Source organism: Vanacampus margaritifer, chromosome 8, assembly GCF_051991255.1.
Source record: "Vanacampus margaritifer isolate UIUO_Vmar chromosome 8, RoL_Vmar_1.0, whole genome shotgun sequence".
Lineage (NCBI taxonomy): Eukaryota > Metazoa > Chordata > Actinopteri > Syngnathiformes > Syngnathidae > Vanacampus > Vanacampus margaritifer.
Window position 1 is genome coordinate 25161877 of NC_135439.1, and position 25162 is coordinate 25187038.

General features: G+C 38.8%; 1 protein-coding gene across 4 annotated transcripts in view; it reads right to left on the reverse strand.

Annotated features, from left to right (window-relative positions):
* plxnb1b (plexin b1b) overlaps positions 1-25162 on the reverse strand; it is a 181681-nt gene that overhangs the window by 1073 nt on the left and 155446 nt on the right. For all 4 annotated transcript variants that reach the window (XM_077572833.1, XM_077572832.1, XM_077572835.1 and 1 more), the window contains 24 exons: positions 23809-23902; positions 23524-23690; positions 22772-22923; positions 22179-22284; positions 21478-21614; positions 20227-20403; positions 19940-20120; positions 19591-19833; positions 16925-17104; positions 16670-16818; positions 14451-14551; positions 14091-14308; positions 13836-14014; positions 13686-13752; positions 12823-12969; positions 12554-12719; positions 10921-11024; positions 10729-10813; positions 8659-8825; positions 5620-5780; positions 5314-5461; positions 5110-5174; positions 4938-5013; positions 992-1066 (listed from right to left, as the gene is read on the reverse strand). In XM_077572833.1, the coding sequence (XP_077428959.1) occupies positions 992-1066; positions 4938-5013; positions 5110-5174; positions 5314-5461; positions 5620-5780; positions 8659-8825; positions 10729-10813; positions 10921-11024; positions 12554-12719; positions 12823-12969; positions 13686-13752; positions 13836-14014; positions 14091-14308; positions 14451-14551; positions 16670-16818; positions 16925-17104; positions 19591-19833; positions 19940-20120; positions 20227-20403; positions 21478-21614; positions 22179-22284; positions 22772-22923; positions 23524-23690; positions 23809-23902 (3345 nt within the window). The remainder of the gene's footprint in view (positions 1-991; positions 1067-4937; positions 5014-5109; positions 5175-5313; positions 5462-5619; positions 5781-8658; positions 8826-10728; positions 10814-10920; positions 11025-12553; positions 12720-12822; positions 12970-13685; positions 13753-13835; positions 14015-14090; positions 14309-14450; positions 14552-16669; positions 16819-16924; positions 17105-19590; positions 19834-19939; positions 20121-20226; positions 20404-21477; positions 21615-22178; positions 22285-22771; positions 22924-23523; positions 23691-23808; positions 23903-25162) is intronic.

Here is a 25162-nt window from a genome sequence, read left to right on the forward strand (position 1 = left end):
TTCCCAATGTGTGAAAAACTAGTTATTTTAAGTGTGTACACCATGGATGCACGGCACCACACTGCCCCCAAGAGGCCAAAATGCACAGGAATAGTCAGTATTTGTTCTTACTGTTTTTTCAGTTACTATTATTTTAGATTATTCTATTCTTATTTCACTTTCTTATTGTTTTATTTTGTCATTGTCTTTCCAAGTTATATTTAAAGTTGATATTTCAAGAATTCAAAGACTTTATTTTCGCAAAAATTCAAGGATGCAAAACATCCATGGATTTTTTTTTAAACACACATTTCCACATGTCATGGCACAAAATACAATTCCTGAGGTCCCAGGTTAATACAATAAATCCCAAGACTTGTGAAAATAACACAATAAAAATAAAAAAATATATATAAAAATATATAAAAGAAAAGGTAAACACTTTACAGCAGTTGTAAACATGTAAGTATGGTTTTTATTATTGACACATAAATCTATACAATAATCTTGTATACTTCATTAAAATTTGTTGCAGAGGGAGAATCTGAATAACGAATTTTCTTGCATAAGAGACACTCATTGAAAAGGAATTGGGTGGGGATAATTGTATGCAATAATATATCCATCCATCATATATTTTTTAATAATTGGCAGATTAATCTGTAACCTGTATTTTTTTCTGCCAAAAATCGGTATCGGCATCAGCCTAAAAAAACGCACATTGGTCGGGCCGTAGTTTTTTGGCGGGATATTGAACCGAAATCCGATATCAATATCAGATCGGGCCACCCCTACTTCACATTCTCCTACTGATGGCGCAGCATCAGGAGTAACTGGGGGTTAAGTATCTTGCTCAAAAACACTTTCACATGGTCACAAGGGTTGGGGGATTGAACCCACAATCTCTGGGTTGGGAGACCACTCTCCCACTGAGCCATGCCCCCCATGCCCCCCATACATAAACATTATACTGGACATATAGTGTACACTGATAGGTTGAGCACTTTCATACCTGGTCGTAGTATTTATTGATGTACTTGTACAGCTCATGTAGTGCAACCAAGTAGTTCAGTTCTCCCGAATAGTTCTGAAAGAAAAGTCATATTAGCTGTCAATCCAAATCATAAAACATAAATGTAATCTTATTATGCTGTGAATTATTTTTCACTATGCCAACACATTGCCAACACAGTAGGGTGCCGGCGATGGCAAAGCAAAATACTTTAATTGTGTGGTAAGACTATAGAAACAGAAATGTATATGCAATGTGGCACTTGACTGTTCAGTAAAATATTGTTAAAAATAAACAAAGGATGAATATACGTACACCAGAAAGTGAGATGAGTTTGTTTAGACTATAAAAATGGGACCCGTTAACCACCCTGCTTGACACTCAGCAATAAGGGTTGGAATTGGGGGGTTAGATCACCAAATGATTCCCGAGTGCTGCTTCTCACCGCTCCCTCATGCAAGGGGTCAAATGCGGAGAACGAATTTCGCACCACTTAGGTGGGTGTAACAATCAGTGGTACTTTAACTTTTCCTGTAAGGCAAAACTGTCTTTTTGTTTAATCCACCCATCCATTTTCTGAACTGCTTATTCCAAACTCTATAAACAGTTGGATCAAAAATAACCTACATGGGGTCAAAAAGGGACCAATGCAACTTTGTGGGTTATTCATTTAACCAAAAAAGTATCCAAATTGGGTCAACACATTTATGTTATTTAGCTAACCCAAAATGTTGGGTCAACCCTTTCTTCCCTATAGGTTATTTGTGATTGTTGTTTGGTATGGAGTTAAAATCATGCCAAAACCCCACAAACAGACACAACCTGATTTACTCACACTCAGCAATTTGCAAACAAAATCAGTGTGTTTTGCAAATACAAAACATCATTCACAAACTAATGCATTTTGTTTTACACATACATAGAAACATATCTTCAATTACCAAAAAATATCTTTCAAGTATACAACAAAAATCTTTCGAGTACAAAAAATATCTTTCAAACTAAAATCTTTCAATTATGAAAAAATATCCTTTAAGTGCAAAAAAATCCTTCACATACGAAAAAAGCAATTCTATAACTATGGATAACAGTCACGTGACTTTTGGCACTAATATTCTGCCGAGCAGATCTACACGCACAACCCCCAAGAGCCACACGCGCAATGCCAGTAAACTTTACAGCAAGGGGCGATGTTGAATCTGAGTCTAAGAGTTTAAGTAGAGAGTGAAGTCTGTAGAGAGTGAATGGACTTAAAACCAATTGTAACTTATAATCGATTTTAACTCTTGATAAAACAGGGTCCTGGTTTGCCAACACTTCATTAATCTAACGTCTTTAAAAAAATTTATACAAATTTAAAAAAAGTAACACGGCACACCACTCATTTGACGAGGTAGAAAACTGCATTGTGCAGTCCCAACTACTTCAAATCGTGTTATTTTACTAACTTTATTTAAGCCTAACCCTAACCCTGCATCATAACATCACTGCTTGGTCGTTGTAAAGAACGGCATGCTGAGCAACATGGCATAGTTGCAATATGTAAGTGATAACAACAATAGGTGGGTTTCATGTGACGTCACGACAAGCGGCCCAACCCTAGATGGGGGGCAGGAAGTAATTTGCCTATAGGAAAAAGCTGAGAAAATGGCGAAGTTTTGTGCAGATTATGGCTGGACCAACCGGTCTAAAAGAGAAAAAAAATATAAGTTATTTTCGCGTCCCGAAAGAAGACGGCAGACCTGGATTAAAAACCTTTGTCTGAAATCCGGAGGAGTGGAGTCGGACAACGGTTGTATATGCAGTGATCACTTCGTGAAAGGTAAGGCTACAGTAATGAAGTAATGAACTTATATAGCTGAATAAAACTCTCAACAGGCCGGTGTGATATTACTGAAAACATAGCTAACTGTGATATTACTATGTGGAGTTTGTTCTACAGCTTGTGTGTCCATCCCAGGTGGCTGTGTCTTTGTTTTTAGCAATGCTAGCTACCTTAGCTATCACAACAAGTGTTTTTTAAATTGAGGTCCTTCTTCCAAGAAGGCCACAACATACTGATGGAAATATATACTTATACTTAAGCATTGGTTCATTCACAGGACGTCTACATAATTACAGAAGGTAGATACATGACTGATGAATCTCTGTTTGACCGTTTAAGTCGACCAGTCGGAACAGTTAGCCAGCTAGCTTGTAGCCCGGCGCCAGTGGTACGTTGGTGTACATTTGAGTTGAAAAGAGAATGATTCTGAATGACGTCAGGGTGCCTGATAAAAAGTTTAAGTAAAAGTAAAAGAAATGAAAGAAATTGCTGCGAGCCGGGAGGTAAATGACAAGGCTAAAAGGCAACGAGTATCAGAATTGTGCTATGGATTCCTATAAATGAAAAAATATATTTTTGTGCCTAGTTTTTCACTTGAGTGTCCACATATTGTTTATCTTATCCGAATAAATATTGCATTCTGCATCTGTGTTTTGATACCTGCCGACCTCACTTGTGTACGCAGTAGCTATAGTTGTTAAGTCCTATCCTGACAGCTGCATTAAATGTGCTACAATGCTAGTATGCTAATGCTACGTAACATGACTGCATGTTTGTCCAAAACTGGATTTGAAAAGAAGAACTGTGAAAGCTGTGATATTTAGTTGTTAACTAGAGACCAGATGCCATTGAAATTCTCACATCACAAGATAAGTGTCACTGTATTAAGGTCACTGCATTTCCAAAAATAAGTAAAGAATAAGGTGTGCTGCTTGTTGACATAATTCCCCCATGGAACTAATGATTGTTTAGTGTGTTGGGTGGATGGTTTTAGAGTGACGTACTTCCACAAACTTAACTGTAATGCGATAGACCCTTCTTCCCTTTGGCACCACAAAGAACACTTCAGTGAAGAATAATTACCCAGCTTTGCACAGGACTTTGTATTAAATAAGATTACATTTCCCCAAAGCAGCTGTGTGGCCAGGAAACAGGAGTGTCGGACCAAATTTTGTCATCCCACGTCTCATATGGGCCTTCAATAGTTTAAGTTTTGTCGCCAATACATACATTAAGCTTCTCCGCAAATCTCCTCCGCCCTTTGGCCGTTAAAGTGCTTAACCAGCGGCAATTTCACCCGCTAACTTTCTTCGTATACGCTGTGTCTATACAGCCAGCCATGTTTTCTGCCACTCAACCATCACGCATGCGCTAAAAATGTCAACAAAGGATCCTCCTATAGAAACACCCCTCTGGAAACGCAGATTGCAATACATTATGTCATCGCAGCAACTGGGTAACAACATGGCGTCCATATGTCATGTGACCAGCAGTTGACCAATCACAGCGTTGTAGCTCTGAAACGGAGTTGGCCAAACTCTCTCCATCTATGGCTCTGCTTAGACCGATTCAAGTTTACAGGCATGCGCGTGTGGATCTGCTAGGCGGAATATTAGTGCAAAAAGTGACCGTTATCCATAGCTTTAGAATTGTTTTTTTCGTACGTGAAGGATTTTTTTGAACTTGAAGGATATTTTTTTCATGCTTGAAAGATTTTAGTTTGTACTTGAAAGATTTAGTTTGTACTCAAAAGATTTTTGTTGTATACTTGAAAGATACTTTTTGTAATTGAAGATATATTTCTTTGTATGTGTAAAACAAAATGGATTAGTTTGTGAATAATTTGTAATTTGCAAAACACACTGATTTTGTTTATGAATTGCTGAGTAAATCACGTTTTGTGTTTGTGGGGTGTTGGCATGATTTTTACTCTATAGATTGGTACCAGAATGTTTGTCCCGTCTTACTCAACCAAGCGTGACAGTGAATGTTATTTTGACCTAAAACATTGCCTGTACAATTATGAGGACTTTTATTATGATTTCTGGAACATACTGCATTTCAAATATATTTGATGCCTCTGAGGAGAGTGACTTGTGTACAAAGTTTGGTTGCATTCACCCTTGACAGTTCAGCCAGAGCAGAGTTCATCTCCTGGTCGCTGGCAGAGATAGTCTGCCTGATGTCAGCATAGTATCTGCAAGAATGTTACTTTGGTGGTTAAAAGCTGCTTTATATGTACTTGAACAGACCAAAAGGACATTTGTCACTTGTAAAGCAAATGTGATCATACCTTTCTACCATCTGTTTGTAACGGGGAATATCTCTAGCATACAGCAGCTTGTTGATGGGCGAATCCTGCAGCAACATCAACATATATTTCATGTCTGACCCGATCCCAGAAATCTACTTACTATTTTACTCGGACTGATTTATCAATCACTCAGTAGATGAACATCAGATTGAAAGCCACATCAAATTTGCTAGCTCTGCTTACCCGTCCCAATTTGTGCTCAGCAATGGTGCAGGAGTCCATGAAGGTCTGAGCGATGACCGACAGAACTGCATCCACATGGTCCGAGGCTTGCACATCAAAGATGAACTGCGGATTCTTTACAATGTTGATCCAGAAACGCAGGGGGAGACTGGAATTTACAGACACGTTTACATTAAATAAGTTACATTGGCGGGTTATTTAAAACAAATCCATCTAGAGTTATTTAAATACATGAAGGGCTGCAACAGCCTTTGGATATGGTGAAAGTAAATTGGGTATTCTTGAGGTTTTATGTCTATACTGCACCTATTAGTCTTCCAAATGTGAATAGTCTCTGGGTCAGAGATACTGTGCTGAACAGCTTGGTCATCCAAAAGGTCAAAAAAGTATTTGACAGCCAGTGGGACGGGTCGACTGGTGCTGAGGATAACAGTAAACAAATCGTCCACGAATTTCTGCAAGGTTCCCTGAAAATCACAAAGGGAAAACGAAAAATAAAATTTCATGCATGTTTTGATAAATAGTTTGACATACATATATTTTTTTAAGCTTTCTCCGACAACAACAAAAAAACTTTCAAAAATATATAAGTTACTTTCATATACTGATAAAATGTCTTTACCCATCTCGAAATAGGAGACAGACTTGTCTATAGCACCGGAATCTGACTTTTGGATTCAAGTTTGTGAAAACGCATTTAAAATGACAAAACACACAAATTTACAACTTATCCAATATAAAATTATTCACAGAACATACATTACTCAATATATGATTAAGAAAATGGGACTCTCAGTCTCCGACATTTGTCTCCAATGTTTACAAAACACTACAGACACTTATGTTCATGCTTTATGGTTATGTACTCCGGTTATGTATTTCTGGACTAAAGTCTTAGAAAAACTTTCCGCTATTTTGGACTGTAGGATACCTTTATCTCCAAACTTGTGTTTGCTAGGTGACCTAACAACAACTGACTTACCACATAAACAATTTCAATCTACACTTGTAGCCCTTACTATCGCTAAAAAAAAAATCTTGTTAACTGGAAAAATAAACAAACTCTGAATATCGACCAATGGTCTAACCTCCTCATAAATCACATTTTAATGGAAAAAATATCTGCCTCAAATAAAAACCAAATATCAAAATTTATAGAAACATGGTCTACGTATATAGAATTTTTTAACCTAATTCTGGTTACTTAATACTGTCTGTTAGCGAGAGCCACTACATCGTGATAACTTACATTGCTGTTTCTGCATTTGGCAATTTATTATTATATTATATTATTAGTATGGGATTTTTTTTTTAATGGGCTTTAGGTGAACTGATGAATACACGCACGCATGCACACGCACGCACGCACATGCACATGCTCACCCACATACAAAAAATAAAAAATAAAAAATAAAAATATATATATATATGTGTGTATGTGTATATATATATATATATATTTAAAAAAAAAAAGAGAGGAAAAAAAAGCCCAACAAGCAAGCGTATTCGGTAAAGAGGCACTATGAAGGCGGCCACCTTGGCCGAGGCGCCGGCCTCCCTTGCTGGAGGTCCGCTCTTTGAATTTTTTCTAAGTCTGGCGTGATGCCTGACAAGCATAACCAGAAAAGAGGCTAGCTCGACGACAGACCATTCAGCAGTTTGTCTGTGATCGTCAATTCTCAGAAGACTGCCTAGTTAACTTTAGCCAGTACACCAAAGTGGATTGACCGGGAGATTAAACCTTTAAAACTTGTGCAATTTCCACAATCAAACGTGATGGAGAGGCCAGGGCTTTAAGTAAATTAAACTGTGAACTAATTAATGATATAACATTAGCATAAGCACTACCGTTAGCTTCGTTGTCAAGTACGATATGTCAGATGTATTTTGTTGTATAAAAAACAAACTTGTTACACACATCACCATGTGCATGGATGACTAACACACATCAATGCTGTATAAAGATTGCCACTTGAATATGCGTAATGCTCTTGCAGAAATCCTTGAGTGTGGTTCGCAGATTTAATATTTTCCCATGGCCTGAAGAGGCCATGAAGGCAACATGAGACTTTTTGTAAGCTATGCAGTATGCACTGTTAATGTGCTGTTGTAGTTTTGGCGTGGTTACAGCCGATAGTAACTGTTCCACATTGGCTTTAAAGAGTTAAAGGGATACTCAACACTAAATCAACTTATTTTTCTTTCTGATAAACCATATAAACGGGTGTCTACTAATGCTGTCTACGTGTCCTGATCATTATTTTGACATTTTAGTGCATGATTGTTGAAAGCTTGAAAGAAAGCTTGAAAGAAAAAAGAAAGAAAAAAAAGTCTGTGTGGCGCCATCTTCAGGTTAAACACTGGGATAAACACAATTTGGCTGCTTGCCCTCTAATTGGATGAGAAGTTATATACTACTACATGACTTGTAGAATATGACGTAGTTGCTGCCACACATCAGCTCAGTCTCGTACACGCCTCCTTAGCAAGTTGGAGTTGGAGTAGTAGCGTTTTGCAAACATCTTTATACTGATTTTCAGGTTAATGATTTATTAGCATAGCATTTGGTTAGTTTATTTAGCATAGCTTGTTGTTGTATAGAAATATTTAGATCATAGTTTTCACTGTTGCTGTCAATCATTGTGTGGCGGCCATGGCTCAGGAGATAGAGCTGGTTGTTCAGTAACCGAAAGGTCCGCTGTTTGATTCTTGCTCTCTTCAAATAATGTGTCGTTGTGTCCTTGAGGAGTACACTTCACACACATTTCCTCCAGTGCCACTCACACTGGTGTATGAAAGGTACGAATGTTTGGTGGTGGTCGGAGGGGTCAAAGGCGTACACGGGCAGCCAGGCTTCCGTCAGCCTGCCCTGCCAAGGGGGATGCAGGCAGCAGCCAAAAAGGACGGCATTATGAAAGGGGCGCAGCAGCCACAAAGGGAAAGGCGGGGTTTTAGTGAACCAGACATCTTATTTCTGGGTTAGAAATAGAGCAACCAAAATAATTCATATTTCATAAGAAATTACATTGCGACTGTGCCAAAGGTCACCAATAGTTAACTGTGGAAGGGCTTAAAATACCTCGATATAGGTCTTTTAATGTCTATCAGGGTGCTTGTCCTTTAACATGGAACGATCAGGATTGTGATTTTCTATTTACCAAAAATTGTGCATCTATGTTTGTTATGTCTATTATTTTGAAGGCCAAATTGTCCTGATCTTCTAGCATAAAGCAACACTCTGTTATCATGTGTATAATCTAAACAGAGAAATGTAATGTGAGCATCATAAGGCACACACAACATTTATGGGATCCCTGATGGAATTGCATGGCAGCCTAAGTGTACCTTCATGGAAAGCAGGCGGGTCAGATAGATCTCTGGTATGGCCTTGGCCCGCTCTCGTTCCCTCAGACTGCCTCTGCGATGTTTGGGTAGCTCAGGCTCTTCGCTGGCCTTCACCAGATGCCAGAGTCTAACGCCGCCTTCATCTGCATCGTCCAACATCGGCGTTTCTGTCACAGTGAAAACGGTTTCAAATACTTGACTTTTTGCAGTGCGAGATGAGTCCTATCGCGAAAATCAACAATGTTCTAACCTTTACAAATGTTTATGACTGCTTATTGTAATAGTTTAAACCGTAAATAATGTCGCTAATGAGTAATTTCCAACTCATTTAACAGCCTAACTACAAATGAATGGCTTATAGATGGTTTGATTCTGAAAAAAAGTGCATGTATCCATGCACATTCAGAGAAGATGCAACTTCCCCTAAAAACATCTTTCAACCGGGGAATCTTATTTGAACGTACTTCCTTAAACACCAATACTGACTGATTTAACTGGAGGTCAGTGTTGGAGTTATTTGACAAAGTTTATTTATTTAGTGTAAAACCAACTCTGCAGAGAGTTAAAGTAAGCTCTGCCGACTTGATTAGAACCGCTCTGCCGCAAAGACTTCTGGGATATGATATAATATATATGATATGATAATGTCATAAGGTAAAAATGTTATCACAATATCAGTCAGAATTGATTACATTATTGGTGAAAATCTTACATTATTGTCCCCCCCCCTCATTTTTGATCAAGTTAAGTGCAAATCTTATTACATTTTCAGATGTCATTTCATTTTCAGGAAATTATTACAAGCCCCATATTTTCTTCTTAGTCGAGCCAAAGTAGAAAATGAAAAAATAAAACGGAACAAAAATGTCATGGAGCAACGGCTCTTCTGATCTTCTTTTTGCTGTTTTTGTAAAATCTTGGCACTTTATAATGTGTTGAATGGGATGAAAGTCAAATTATAGTGCAAGTGTTTTTTTTCTTTTCTATCAGCCTTATCCCTTAATCTGGCCTGTGAAACTCACCTCAGCTTTCCAAAAACTGTGTGTGTTTTTTTTAACCACTGAACAAAAAAAATCCGCATTTAGAAACTTGTATTTACAAGCGATAGATCGATATGTTTATGAGGGCCAATACGGATATTGATTAGTGTTCAAGGAGGCCAATTTCCAATAGATGATATTCATCTGCAATCCAAAAAAGAAAAAAATTGGCATCAAAGTTTTGTATCTTACCAACGCTGGCATTTAACTTTGTTAAATGCTTTTAAGCCTATGTTTATTAAACAGCTACAAAAAAATAAAGTTTTCCAAAATTTCAATATAACTGAAATGTAAATTTTTCACTCATCTTTGTTTTAATTTCAAACAAAATAAACAACAAGTGCAATAAGTGTCCAGGGTCAGCACTATCTCTTATAAAGTTAACTGAAAATTGAACACATCAATAAAAATGTAGGTATGTTCTAGACCACATTTTTTCGGACGGATACCAGTACTCAAGTATTCACTCTTTTAGAACTCATAAATAATAAATAAATATCAAATACAGATACCTCCAGTACTTTTGATCTCTAAAATTTAATTTAATTAATTAATTTAATTTAATTTAATACAATGACAAAAAATTTGAAAAAAAAAAGACCTGACGGAGATGATGTTTCGCCAATTTGTCAAACTGCCTTAAGCATCGGTGGCTGGTATCGGTACTCGCCCATCCCTACCCTCATGTTTTTTAAAGTAACTACTGTAAAACAAAGTTAAACAACATTTATCTTATCTGCCACTTAATTAAAAAAAATACCTATATGCGTCAAAATCAGCGCCAATAATCGGCCCACAGTCAGTCGATCCCTATTATTTACATGGGCTGTCATATATGTGAGATATTAAAATTGGCTTGACAATACGAAACATTTAAGTGTATGAAATATACCACCCACCCATAAAAAATAAATACATAAAAAAGAGAGAAATCATGAAGGGGACAAATACTTTTTGTCACTGTCAGTGGTAATGTTGAGCTCAAGCTCAATATATACAAAAGTCAATTTGGACTAAAAAGCTGACTCACTCTCTCCAGCCACATAGTCGTTGCTGTCATGGTGAATGTGCTTCGAGTGTCGAGGGACCAGAGCTACTGTTGCACCATCTGGGACCTGAAGTACAAGACAAAATACAATGTTAGTATTAATGTTTCTCACTTTAACACACATTTGATAGTATTCTCAGTTGCGATGAAGCATATTCATGTGTAAGAACTGACCTTGTAGTGCTGCAGGGTGTTGAGACGTTTCCAATTGCCTTGGACCACAGATGTTAAGTCTTCGTCTGACAAAATGAGATGCCCGGCCACACCAGACCTCCACTCTACATGACAACACAAACAGCCCAGTGTGAGTACAATAGTGAATGATGCTTAAAATATTTATACACACACACAAATGAATTTAGGTATCTATTACAGTTGTATACTTGGTATACAGTATGTGTTTTTATGCCATATAATAATGGAAAAAACAATAAAGAAAAAAAAAAAAAAAGAACACCCCATCTTGGTCACATGCATGCATAACACACACATGTACAGAGACACACGCATGCATGTACATGCATATGTAAAAAAAGGCTTAGCAATGGACTTCCTGCACGGGTTATGCGTGCGTCGCCTGCAGCATCTCATCACCAGCCAGTACTTGTGTGTCAAACAACAGTAAAACACCCTTGGTCACTCTATTGAAACTGAAAATGGGTTGGAAATGGTGTGGTTTCCTGTTTGTAGATTTAACTGTGTGTGTGACTGTGATTGATGCATGCTCACTTCTTATAGACTGAGCTAGTGCGTCACAGTACAAAGACCGCAATTACATTGTCCCATATTGTTTTTATTTCACTAATCACCACACTGTGTGTATCTGTTATTTTTATTGTTATCTTCGTTCTGCACTGCGCTGCGTGTCTGCCTTTGCAGCGCGCACACCCCAGAAGAGTACATTCTCAATACCAACTAGTTGCCGCCGACGTGGGACGGACCGGGCCCATCTGGGCCGGCCCAAAACACTGTCAGAAGACTGACGTGTAATAACGATGCCCACTACATTCAAGTGAAATTCTGCTTGAACGGTGGGGGGGTGGGGTGGGGGGTGGGGGGGTGGGGTGGGGGTGGGGGGGGGGACTGTACCTGTTCAATCTTTCATCAAAATACTGTATCAACCGGTCAATGACAAAACACAAACCCAGTATGCTGTTGAAATATTTCATATACTGCTGATCTACTTGGTCTTTTCAGCACAACTGTCTGATTTGTCAAGGGAAAGGCAACAGTAACGCAAATATACACACATTACAACTAAAGAAATGCACATTATTATCTCTGAACTCACAATATGGGGATATATATTCTTGGCACACCTTTGCACCAATTAAGTATTCAAACATGACAGCCTAACTGACTAGGCTAATCAATCATTTATAGTTCTTTATGAACATGTTATGTCTGCGGGTGGCTTGCTCCAGCTAATAATCTCAGTCTAGTCACTAGAACATAATGCTTTCAGTGTATTTGACACCCGCCATTACCAAAGCCTACCTTGGGATGTAGTGGAATGGATGTACAGTCAATACATATAGTACATACAGTATGCAACAATTATGTGTATCATGTCATTATGGACCACAATTTGGGTCAATGTCTTCAGGATTTTGTTAAATCCATACCAAAAATTTATTTGAGCATTACTGAAGGCAGAAATGCATATAATATGGAACAAACCTAAACAATTCAGCTGTCCTATCATTAAAGGCAAAAGACAAAAAAAACACATTAAAAAGTACCCTGTGTACATTTTAGAATCTATTTGGAATGCAGACTATGCATAGATAAAGTAGTGTATTCTCACCCAGGTCCAATGAGTCTGTATGGGGTCGGTAAGAGAAAGTGGTGCCTTTGTACACCTGATCCAGCAGCTTCTCTTTCACTTGCGTGATGGTGTCACAGTCCAGCACTTTCGAGGGTAGCGGCTGGCACTCATTCACGCCTCCACCCTGCACCAGCACATTAAGTGTCTGCAAAAAATAAAAAATGGTTCAAATGGCCCACATTTTGATACAGACATACATGCTGGGGTAACCTTTAAAAGAGCCACAAATTAAAATGTCTTTTGCTCACCAAGGTCTTATACTCCACATCCTCTCGCAGCAGGCGGTTGTCATTAAGCGTATATTTGGCCTTGCCAGTTACAGCATCAACCGGTCCTTTGTCTACCTGGTGCTTTATTGCCCTGAAAAGCATGTAAAGACACTCCCCTGCAGAGTCCTGTAAACACAAAGACACACGGTGTTACGCTACCGCTTTCAAAAATGTAATGAACAGCAGCACTCAGTAGAGCGCAGACCTCCCACAAGGCCAAACAACAATGCCAGTGTTAGTAATACAAGTCCCCTCTTGCTTTAGTGGAGATTATTGTTACTACTATGATTATGTTGTTTAACTCATTCACTCACAGCTATTTCCACTGAAGCTGTTTTACTGGATTTTGCAAGGCCCACAGAATATTGTGTTCTATTGCTATAAACACACAAAAACACCTACCAAAAGAAATATGAGAGTCTCTTCTTTCATCAGGAAAAAAGTACATTTATATCTGTTTTAGTTTTACAGCAATTAGCATTTTAATATAGCTAAATTACATCATTATTCACAAATCTGTTGAAAACACTTGAGAAAAAGAGCTTGTTGCAACATGGCCCTGGCTGATCTCTTATACTGCGGTTGCTACCTGCTGGCGTTTTTTGTATTAAGTATCATTGCTTTAAGCGACCTCTTCAGGTCAGAGGCTGCATCAAAGCCTTCTGTATGCTCGAGCATAAAAAAACAACAACATATAAATACGTTTTTGGGACCATGGCAGCATTTAAAATAGAAAGTTTTTATACATTTTGGGACCAAATGAGTCGATTGCTAGCTATCTGCTCCTCAAAATTTCCTTATTGCTACACTGTGTCCTAGATTCAGAATGAAAACTGACTGACTCTGAGGAAAGCATAGAGACAGATGGACATCCAGTTGGTCAGCAGCTTCTCCACCACCGTCTCGGTTCTGTAAAAGATGAAAAAAGTTTGAAACTGAAAATGCATCTGAATGGCGGCTTGAATTTACAAACTCCCTCTCACTTCTCTTACCTCCGCAGCATCAGTTTGGGGTTCTTGGCCACATATTGCTCCACAAGATCATTCAAGAGTGTTTTGAGGATGTCAGTAAAGTATTCCAGTTTGCCATGCAGCGCCACCGTAAGCAAAGAGGCAACATAGGCACGGTCTCGGGGAGAGAAAGTCCGCTGGCTTTCCAGAGTATGAATGAACTTAAGAGAGACATTTTTCAATATTAAATAAAACTATGTTTGCAAAATGTACAGCTAGTGATGCTGCTTACAGTACCTTGGTCAGAAAGAGTTTACTGTTGAGAAGGTTAGATAGTTGCACCAGACCCTGCTCCACTGTCTGTCTGCGACATTCCTGAACGTCCAAGTCTCGCCTCAGTGGTGACTCCCGGTGGCCGGGGAAGAAAATGCGTTCTGCGTACATCCGGTAATCAAGGAAAGGGATGCCAGAGCCAACTAGGTCACTTGACATGTCCATCATCTCTGTCATCAGATCTGGGTAGTGAGTGGGGCAGACAATATTTCATCACCAGATTTAACGATGAACCGCGATATAGTGGCGAAAACTGTACTTTTTCAAGTGCAAAACACATTATTTACCGCTCTCCTTCTGACTTTACTCTTCCATTGCTCTTACCTGTGAACTCCTTCTTGCAGCGGTCCCTCACGCTGGTTTCAAGGTTTTCAAGTTGGATCTGAACCTTTTTGTAGTCTCTTAAAGCCTGCTTGCTCTTTCTCCTGACAAAGAGATGAGTAGATAGAGACAAGAGGACAAAGCAGGTTTCCATAGGATTAATACAACTACAGTCTAGTAGACCATGTCCAGTTTTAAATCAAAATAACAAGAAGGCCTGAGATATGGTAAAGTGACTGATATTATCGTTCTTGTGTGCTTTCCCTGATGCCATGTTTTTGACTTTGGTTCAATGACGATTACATGGCAACTCAATTACAAAATTTAAGAGGAAATGACTAAATGAATTTTAAAATCACATTTTATCATAGCCAATTAATATATACAGTAATTTCTGGACTATAAGGCACACCTGACTATAAGCCATGCTAGCTAAATTTGGGGAATACTCGTTACACATTCAAGCCACACCCGACTGTAAGCCGCAGGTGTTTTAATGTTACCGAGTTTTCACACTCTGTTCGGCACATGGTTGGGGAGTAATGGAATGTTACCGGCATTATATAATGGGATAAAAGTTTATTTTGCAGTTGATGTCACGCATGGTCATCCTCATATCATTAGTGCATGCGTGCGTGTGGGTGAAACGAGCAACAACAGCTTTGTTAGCAAGCAAAGCTTTACTTTACTATGAGGTGTGGTTACTTCCAGTGACAGTTCGAGTTTAATGGGTGTCAATTATACAAGGACTTTTGCTATTTCTAGGCTGTCTGGGTCCCTATCACCCGCAAATAGCAGGGGAAAACTGTATAGAATAGAGGATATATTTATTTTGTCTTCATGAGTATACTTGCTATTGGAGTAATCCAAAAGTAACCCAAGTCAATCAAGTTACATTACTTTAATATCATATTACCTGGATTACGTTACTAACTACATTTTTTTGCAGGTAACTTGACAACCCTGATCAGGTCTCAGGATACAAAAAAGCAAAAAATGTAACTATAGTCAGCTTAGTTACAGAAACCACCGCTCAAAAATCTGATACATTGCAGGTACATTAATTGCGGACAAGGAGAGGTCACCCGATTGTTTGTCAAAGCCCTCTGTGGCTTTCAAGTGGGAGGGGCTAAAACTAGTGGATAAATTGCCATTACAACATTTGTATAGGCGGAGAGAAGGGGGAAGTAGCGTTAGGAAGTGACTGTGTTGTGTCCTCCAAACACAGCATCACAGAGAAATGGAGTAAGTGGTGACCATTATTCACTGTTTGGAATATACTCACTAAAGGATAGATTGGGGGAGTTGTAAATACTCGCCTCTGGTGGATGCCCGGGGCAACGGCCCCCCTTCAGTTCCCTCCTTTGCATGCCACGAGTCTGTTTGCAAGCCATGCACGATGTGGCCTCAAAGATTCCACTATGGCTATTAAAGACCTTCTCAACTGCTGCTTGATGCTGGCACTACTCATTTTTAAAACCATATTTGTACCATGTCATGTTTTTTTTTACTCTATGTACTGTTTTTAATCAAGATACACCCCATTTTAAAGGCATTACTACGTTGGTTATTCAATTGTTCAATCACCATTTTAAACCATGTTTACATGTCTTGAGACTTAATGATTAAATGTCAGTAACCTTCAACTTTGTGTTATACTTTATCAAGCTAATATGAGCTAACTTCTGGCTGAGTTTAAGAACAGGCTAACAAATTTACACATATTCAATGGACAGAATGGCTTTTCAAATGACAAACTTTGATTTTGTCACCTTTGATTTGCACTACTCACTTGCAGTTTTTATAGCAGAGTAATAGTACAGTGTGTGTTTGCACTAGTCCTCCAGCCGACATAACGTTGTCTGATGAGAGGTTGTGCTTCTCTGTAGGAACGGGCTTAACTGAACGACAGGCTAATCCTCCAATCATGACAATGCCCTTACCTAGCGTGTTCTCACATCCCGACACGTTATATCATAGCTTCATTAATGTTATATTTTTATCTTTGAACAGAAAATATAAAATAAACAGCAATCAAGTATCTCCTGTCTCAAGTAAAGTAAATTCCCATGTCTTAAATTCCTAAACGCAAGTGGAGTCATATTAAAGTATTTTAGTTATTATCAAGTTAAGTCCCAAGCCATTAAAACAGTGACTTGAGCCCACATCTCTGATATGTACTACGTATGTTATAATGGCCTTCTGCCAATTCAACTACAAACCTGTATACAAGTACGATGATAAGGACAATGAGTGCCACAATGGACGCCCCAACTCCGACTCCAATCTGAGCCTCCAGGGGAAACGTGGCCAGGCTTAGATTGTCATACTGAACCTTACCCAGGGAGAAGTTTAAGTTTCCCATATGGACCTGACAAACAAAAAACATGAATTATACCAATAGAAGCAAACTGCAGTACATTAAATGTAAATGCTTGAAAGGGGACATAATCGTAAAACGTATTTGGCGGACTCACAGCGAATTCAGGCAGGTTGTCAGAACCCTCTCGTTTCTTGCCATTCGGTCCAGAGGCAGGCTGATGAGGTGGCGGTTCGCAGTACAGATGGTTTCTCGTAAGTGTCTTAACAGCACACACACCCTCTCCGATTAACACAACCACCTCTTCCTTGCTAATAGCCAGGTCGAGATTTTCACCCTGTGAAACATAAGATAGATTAGAATTATTTATACTTTCTGTATATTCAAGCCTCTGAGGTACAGAGTTCAATTCCGGCTCCGGCCTTTCTTTGTGGAGCTTGCATGTTCTCCCCGTGTCTACGTGGGTTTACTCCAGGCACTCTGGTTTCCTCCCACATTCCAAAAACATGCATGGTAGGCCAACTGACCACTCCAAATTGTCCGTAGCTGAGATTGTGTGTGTGGTTGTTCGTCTATGTGTGCCCTGTGATTGTTTGGCGGCCAGTTCAGGGTGTACTACTGCCTATTGGTATAGGCTCCAGCATGCCCTAGTGAGGGTAAGCGGTTCAGAAAACAGATGGATGGATGGATATTCAATCCCATTCAGTACCACCGGCAGGAAGCCCCGAGACGGCCCAGGACACGCCGGAGTGACTATGGCTCTTGGCTGTCCTGGGAACGCCTTGGGATCCCACCGGAGGAGCTCTTTGAAGTGGCTGGGGAGAAGGAAGTCTGGGCTTCCCTGCTAAAGCTGTGTCCCCACGACCCGACTCCGGATAAGCAGCAGATAATGGATGGATGGATGTATATTCAATGACGTCTTGATTTGAGAGCTCTGTTTGGTTCAGAGAAAGAAACCCCTAACAGTTTCAATAAAAAATGTTTACAGTATAAAGCATATTGGAGATACAGTACATAAAAAGGGTATACAGTAACCCCCCTCCATTGTGGGGGTTACGTTCCAGACCACCAGTGAAATCCGCAATATAAAAAATAGCATACCTTACATTTTTACAGAAGTTTCAGCACGGCACTTACATTTTTAAAGCCTATAGAGACACTTTTTAAAACAATATAAATATTTACTCACATAATATATTTTTAGAGAGGGACAACATATGGATAAACACAAATCGTATATTGAAAAAATAGAGTTACAACTGTATAGCACAAAAAATGGTATGTAGAAAAAAAAAGCGGGACTGCCAAGGGCGAACCGTGATATAGTGGGAAATTATTGTAATTTTCCATTAGTTTAATGCAGTAGGGATGCAACGGAATTATAAATATCATGGTATCCTGATTTCAAAATTCTCAATAATGCCATGAGAAGTCACAGAATCAGATAAGGCTATTGTACAGTAGACAACAAATTGAGTTTCAGAGGCTTTTACGTGTCATCTCATTTCTTTTTGGCATGTGTTGCTGTCATTGTATTTAGAGGAAGGAGAAGCTGCGAAGACAATTGAGATCCCCCCTATGTGACCCTGACTAATGACCTGCTGAGTAACATAGGCAGCAGCAATTTAATATTTTGCCATTATTTCTCAGAACGTTATATATTGTTATTTTTTTTTCATACGCAGGTTGGATATTTCTAGTGTGGACTGACTGGACTTAACCAGGCTTTTTTCATGTCACAAAAGTTCAGGCAACTTCCAGTTTATTATGTTTTTATGTTTACAAAATACTGTACATTATGTACATATTTTGAAATCATTTGTTAAAAATGTTTGTAGATTTATTGCATGCCTGATGTGGCGAGATATTCATTTTAATTGTTGATAATATACTTGGCAGATTTTGTTTAAAATAGCATTTATTTAATCTCTACACTGACCAATGTGATTATTTGACTTTTCATAGTTGTGTTAACCTCGTTTTGAAGGTTATCATTCCAGGCACTTAATTTACACTATGGCATGCTCCCCTCAAGTTATTTTTAAATTTTTTACAATACTACAATAATAAGACCTTGTTCAAACTGACAGACAAAATTGGATTTTTAGCCCATCTAAAATGAAACTGGATGGTTCTTTTGTAGTCTGCACAGCTGCTAAGTATATAAAAATTTGGACAGGATGTGTCTCAGTCTGAACAGCTCCAAACACGCAGATCAGTATTGACTGACACTGACGTCGCGCTACGCAAGACTCAATGCGCCTACTCACATGCGCAACCAGCAATAGAGTGTACAGTTCATGTTACTCAAACCCTTAACCGCTTGTACTACGAATGGGTACATTTTACGATCCTCACATGCTTAACGTGCATGCGAGGAACCTGTCGGACAACGCGGAGTGCTAAAAAAATGTCAAATGACAAAGAAATATTTGTAACATTATTATTTAAAGCCATGAACTTATTCATATACTGTAGAAAAAGCCTTAAAGGCAACACAACTGGTGTACTGTACAGTACAGCTATTTTTCTTATCAAATTTACGAAGTTAGGGTGTAGTAAAAGTGCGGTACTGTGTGGTAGGTTCGTTTTGGCTCAGTAGAATTTTTATTTTTTTCAATAACCTCTACTTCGCTTTTTTTTTTTTTTTTTTTTAAACCACCTCAACGCTTTTTTTCGAACGACCTCTACTTTACAGAAAGTCACCTTTCGCAGGCGGGTGTGGAACGTATCACCCGTGAAAATGTTGATGATGTTGTTACAAATAGCTGGCCATGAATAGATTCAGTATGCCTTCTTATATTTAACTTCAAGTTAGCTGACCTCTAGCTGAATGAAGCTGCCAGGGTTGTAGCGATACGGCTTCAGAGGGTCCTGCTGGTTCAGTGGGCGCAAGACAGGGTTGGGCTCATAGCTGAAGGCCTGCGGGTTCACAGTGTTGACGTCAAAGCGCAGGTTGTCCAGCAGAAACTCTACAGTGACCTTTGACCCCCAAACAGACAAGTCCACCATTGGGGATCGACACAGGATCAAGGATGTGGAATTCACCTCACAACGTTCTGCGAACTGATAAAAAGACAAAAGAAAATATGTTATGCACGCACGCACGCACGCACGCACGCACGCACGCACACACGCACACACACACACACACACACACACACACACACACCTGTTTGACAGAGCACAGCAAATCTCCAGGACAAACCCTTTTGGCAGAACTTGTACTGCGCTTTTTCCTTCTGCTACTCCTATTTCTCTGGATGAGCTCATAGGGAGACAGAGTAACAACCATCTGGGGTTCTTGCACTACGTCCAGGTTGTGGCCTGACACATAGATCAGTCGACCACCACTAAACAGGAGAACAATACTGTCAAATGCCCATCTTTTCATGTGACGGAAATGAGCAGCTTGGAAAGGGAAACATGGCGTGATGAACGACTTATTTTAAGATTTACCTCAGGAAGCTCTTGGCTGGCTTGGCATGGGTGATATTGGGGTTGTGAGTGTAGTGGTAAGCTGAAGTGTGGAGGTGGCGTTGGCTGCTACCATAATGCAGAGTGACCTGGTGATTTCCTGTCTTGTTGCTGCTACCTGTCACACACTGAAGACTGAAGCTTTGAACCTCTGACACCCTGAGGAGGAGACACAAAAGATAATTGACTGATTCTTTCGGATCTTGGACCAATAATGCCCATTTTACAACAAACCGGTGAGTTTGTGTGTGCCTCACATGCAGTGATTGATGCAACTGTGTTATTAAGGTGCTACCAATGTATGTTTTTTCTTTTTTCTGTAATCAAATGACTTTTCAATCATAACCCTGCTACTGTTACTGCCAAATTATGCAGCAATTATTAGATCATAGACGCTGTTGTCATCAGACCAGCAAGATCCCTTTACTGAGGTTTTTTATTTTATTTTATTTTTTTAACTGTTCTTCATGAGAGCACTGCTCAACGTGATGATGACAATGGGTAGCACGTTTTTCTTTAAAATAGCAGGTTTTGAGATTTTATTGTTCCCTGAACAGATTCAAGACACCCTGTGCCAGAGTAGAAACTCCATAATGAGTGAACTTGGCAATGTGAAAAGCAATCATAACAGAGCCTCCTCCATGTTTCACAGAAGGTACAGTCTTTTTTTTAAGCCGTGTTTCCACCGACAGTATCTACTCTACTCTACTCGACAAAAGCCCAGTTTCCACCAACTAATCTACCTAGCTCTGCTCTGCTAACCTTTTTTGGTACCTACTCCTTTACAACATGGCCCTGGTTGATCTCTTGTACTCTGCTGCCACCTGCTGGCCGTTTTTGTAATAATGACCATTGCCATTACCATTCTCTTCAGTTCAGAGGCTGCATTAAAGCCTTCTGTATGCTCTAGCATATAAAAACATAAAAAACGTATAAATACATCTTTGAGAGCATGGTAATATTTTAAATAGAATGTATTTAGAATTTTTCGGGAGCAAATTAGTTAATAGTCCTTTTTATGTTCTACTCAAGGTCATAGGCCAATGAACCCCCTAATAAAGGAATTCAAATTATTTGACATATTTGAAGGTTTTGCCAAAATGTGTTTCTCTGTTAAATAATTACAAAGGATTAATTCAGTGACTTATTTTTGGGTGATATTGGCACTGTATACACTGTATTAACAACTATAACTAAGACCTTGAAAAAATGAATTTGCACAACATTGCTCACATGTTACAGGGCACTCCTCCCACAGTGACGGTGAGATCAGAAGGACGGCCTGTCCAGAGGTTTCGGCCACTGATTGTCAGAGTTGTTCCACCAGCTTTGGGACCTCTTTCAGGCAACACTCCCATCACAAATGGATCCTGAAGGTTCAGACACGATTTGGAAAAGTGCATCAATATTATTCTATTTCTCAGAAAAGAAGAATGAGCTCTGCAGTGGCTGATCCCATCATCAATGAACAATCTTACACCAAAAAGTTTTGTATATGGTAATCTGATATCATCAGTAGCACTGTAGAAGGTCCCTGCTTTGATTCTAACTTGGTCTGTGCATGTAAGGAAGACCTTGACACCTGTGGAGTTGGAGTGTTCTGCCCATGCCTTTGTGAGACTTCTCCAAATGTTCCCGTTTACCCCACAACACAAAAACCCGTACAAGTGATTTCTAGTAAATTCTTTGACCAAAGACAGAGGATAACTCCATGCCTACTCCGCCACACAGATGAACTAAACAAAGATAAAACTGCTGTATATATATATATATATATATATATATATATATATATATATATATATATATATATATGTATATGTATATATATACATATATGTATATACATATATATATATACAGTATATATATATACAGTATATATATATATATATATATATATATATATAGATATATTTATTTTTTTTAATTACCTGAAAGCTGAACATTTGCTTGGATAAGCCAAACTCTCCACCGCTCACTTTGACAGACACGTGGCCCACCTTCTCTCCTTCGCTAGCTTTTGTTCTGCAAATAATCCTGCAAGACACAAATCACATTCTGTAAGCAAAAGTAAAAAAAAAAAGAAAAGAAAAAAAGACATACCTTAGTGACGATACTACGTGCAAGTACTGCGTTACCACTTACTGACAACGTCTGTTATTTTTTTTCGCTGAAAACACTGTTATCAGGGTGTGTTTTACACTAGGATGGTGCGGGTTATATAAAGTAATGAGAGCCCTGCAAAAAACGAACTTCACTGTTTGCATTGACCATTTTAAATCATCTCAGTATTGTGATTTGTGACGAACACCATTTTTTTTTCTAATGGGCTTTACTTTCATTCCATTATTGATGATTCTGACAACATGATGCAGACAAATCTATCGTTAAGTTGAACTTGGAGATGTACCAGTATTAAAAAAAATAAAAAAATAACATTTTGATGATTAAAAAAATATATATGACAAAAGACAAAATGTCCTTCAATCAAATCTTCTCCACCCACACAGCAGTTGTTCAATACCTGGAGGAGACTTCATAGAGACTGGTTATGACTTTGCAGGGCACACCAGCCACTGACACAGAATTGAAGATGTCCTCTGCTTTTTGGCCCAGGTTGGAGCCCGTTATGGTCACTATTGTGCCACCTTCCAGCAAGCCGGAGAGTGGCTCAATCTGAAAGGTGGAGGAAAAAAGTTTCTTCAAAACTCATTTTGATACTTGAGCCTTGCTTAGTTAAAACGTCACATTTTGCAAAGATAACACTGGACAACAACAAAACATATTGAGTGCCAAAGATATTTTGGGCTTCTGAGTCAAAATGACAATTACTTCTTTGAATTGGCTCTAGTTTTTGACATATCAAAAATGTTGACAATCGACGGATAATGAATATGTATGACCTTTTATTGTTACTAAAAGTAGTGTTTGTGCTTTGACGTCACCTGTTTTTGCATCTGTTTACTGCTAATATAGCCTAACTTTTTTCTTGATTTTTACAAACATGATTTGCATATAGAAGGCTCTCGGCTATTACGATTGCCGTCTTTCACAATATTGCACCAAACACGAAAGAATAATGTATATACATGCTTGTAAAGACTGATACAACCTCATTAAAGTTGTAGCAAAAGGACAATCACTTTTAATTTATAGGGAAAAAAATGGTTTCAGCAACATCAAAACATGCTACAACTGTTGAAATTTTCTTGACACCACAATGTATGTAAAAACCAGCGTAATCCATTTGTAAGAGAAATAAATGCAAGTACTCACAGAATGAATGACGGGAGCAGGGCATGTCTGCTGTACAGGTTCACCACATGAGCCAGAATATAAACAACTGGCCTGTGCACCTCCACACCACACACAACCATACGTGTGTTCTGCTGTGTGGCAGCGACTGCAGTCAGTGCGGTCCACCGAGCAGTTGTACAAAGTCACTGAAGATTGACAAGCACACCAGAGCAGCAGATATGTGTTTTTTTTTTTTTGGTTGACTGTTAAAAGCTCAAGCAATAAAGAGACTGATTAATGCCAGGAAATAGAAAAACAAATCACCGTAAAGATCAGGAGAGCTGTCAACATGGAATGTGTCCCTCCTCTTCACATACACCATAGCTTGATATTCCTCCACAGGAGCAGAATATGTGTACTGGAAAAGCAACATGGTTTAAGCCAGAACACAGGTGTCAAACTCAAGGCCCAGGGACCAGATCTGGTCCGCCACATCACTTTGAATCATTTACTGCCAGCCATTTTCACTGAAGCAACCCCCTTCGCTCCCGGCTGTTTTATTGGATTTTGACATTTTGCAAGGCCCACAGAATATTGTGTTCTATTGCTATAAAAACATGGAACCTACCAAAAGAAAGATTAGAGTTTCTTCTTTTATCAGGAAAAAAGTATATTTGTATCAGTTTCCATTTTCCACCAATTAGCATTAGAATATAGTTAATATTAATATAATATAGTATTATGTTTCATCATTATTCACAAACCTGTTGAAAACACTGGGGAAAAGAGCTTGTTGCAACATGACAAACGTATAAATACATTTTTGGGACCATGGCGATATTTAAAATACAACGCGTTTCTACATTTTTGGGAGCAAATGAGTTAGAATGCAACTCACCCCCCCAACCAGACTCTTGCTGCACCCCTCACTAATATTTGAAAACGGCGCTCAAAGGAGACGTTGGGCTTGCAAGGGGGGAGAGTGTTGGGCGTGACCTGGCTATGATTAACAGCAGCAGTGAAAATTACAATCTAAATCATTTCTATACTACCACAGGCTATGCTAAATAAACTAAACAAATGCTATGCTAATAAATCACTAACCTGAAAAACAATATCAAGATGTTCGCAAACACTACAATTCCAACTCGCTAAGGAGGTGTGTAAAGAGGCGTGTACGAGACAGAGCATGTGGTAGAGCAACTACTTCAGCCTCACGAAAGTGACGTGGGTAGTACGTGCTCATCCGAAGAGTGGAAAAACAGTCAAATTGTGTTCATCCTAGTGTTTAACCTGAAGATGGCGCCACTCGTACATTTTTTTGCCCCAAATTCAAGCTTTCAACAATTGTGCATGACAACTTTTTTTCTTTTCAATTTAGTGGGTGTGGTTTATATTCAGGTGTTGTCAAACATTGAGGAATTATGGTATATTGAGCACTAATTGTATATACTTAAATATAGGCATGACAAATTCCCATGAGTTCTGATTTCAAATTCAATTTGTTGTTTACAATGTACAGTGTATGACAAGGGCAGAGGCAATTGTGTACATGTAATAATATGATAAGGTAGATACATTTAATTGTTTTCAAAGTCATAAGGGACCTCTAAGGGAAACTAGAACAACTATTTGGCCTGTGACAAATTTTTTGGGGGGATTTTAACATTCTCAGGTT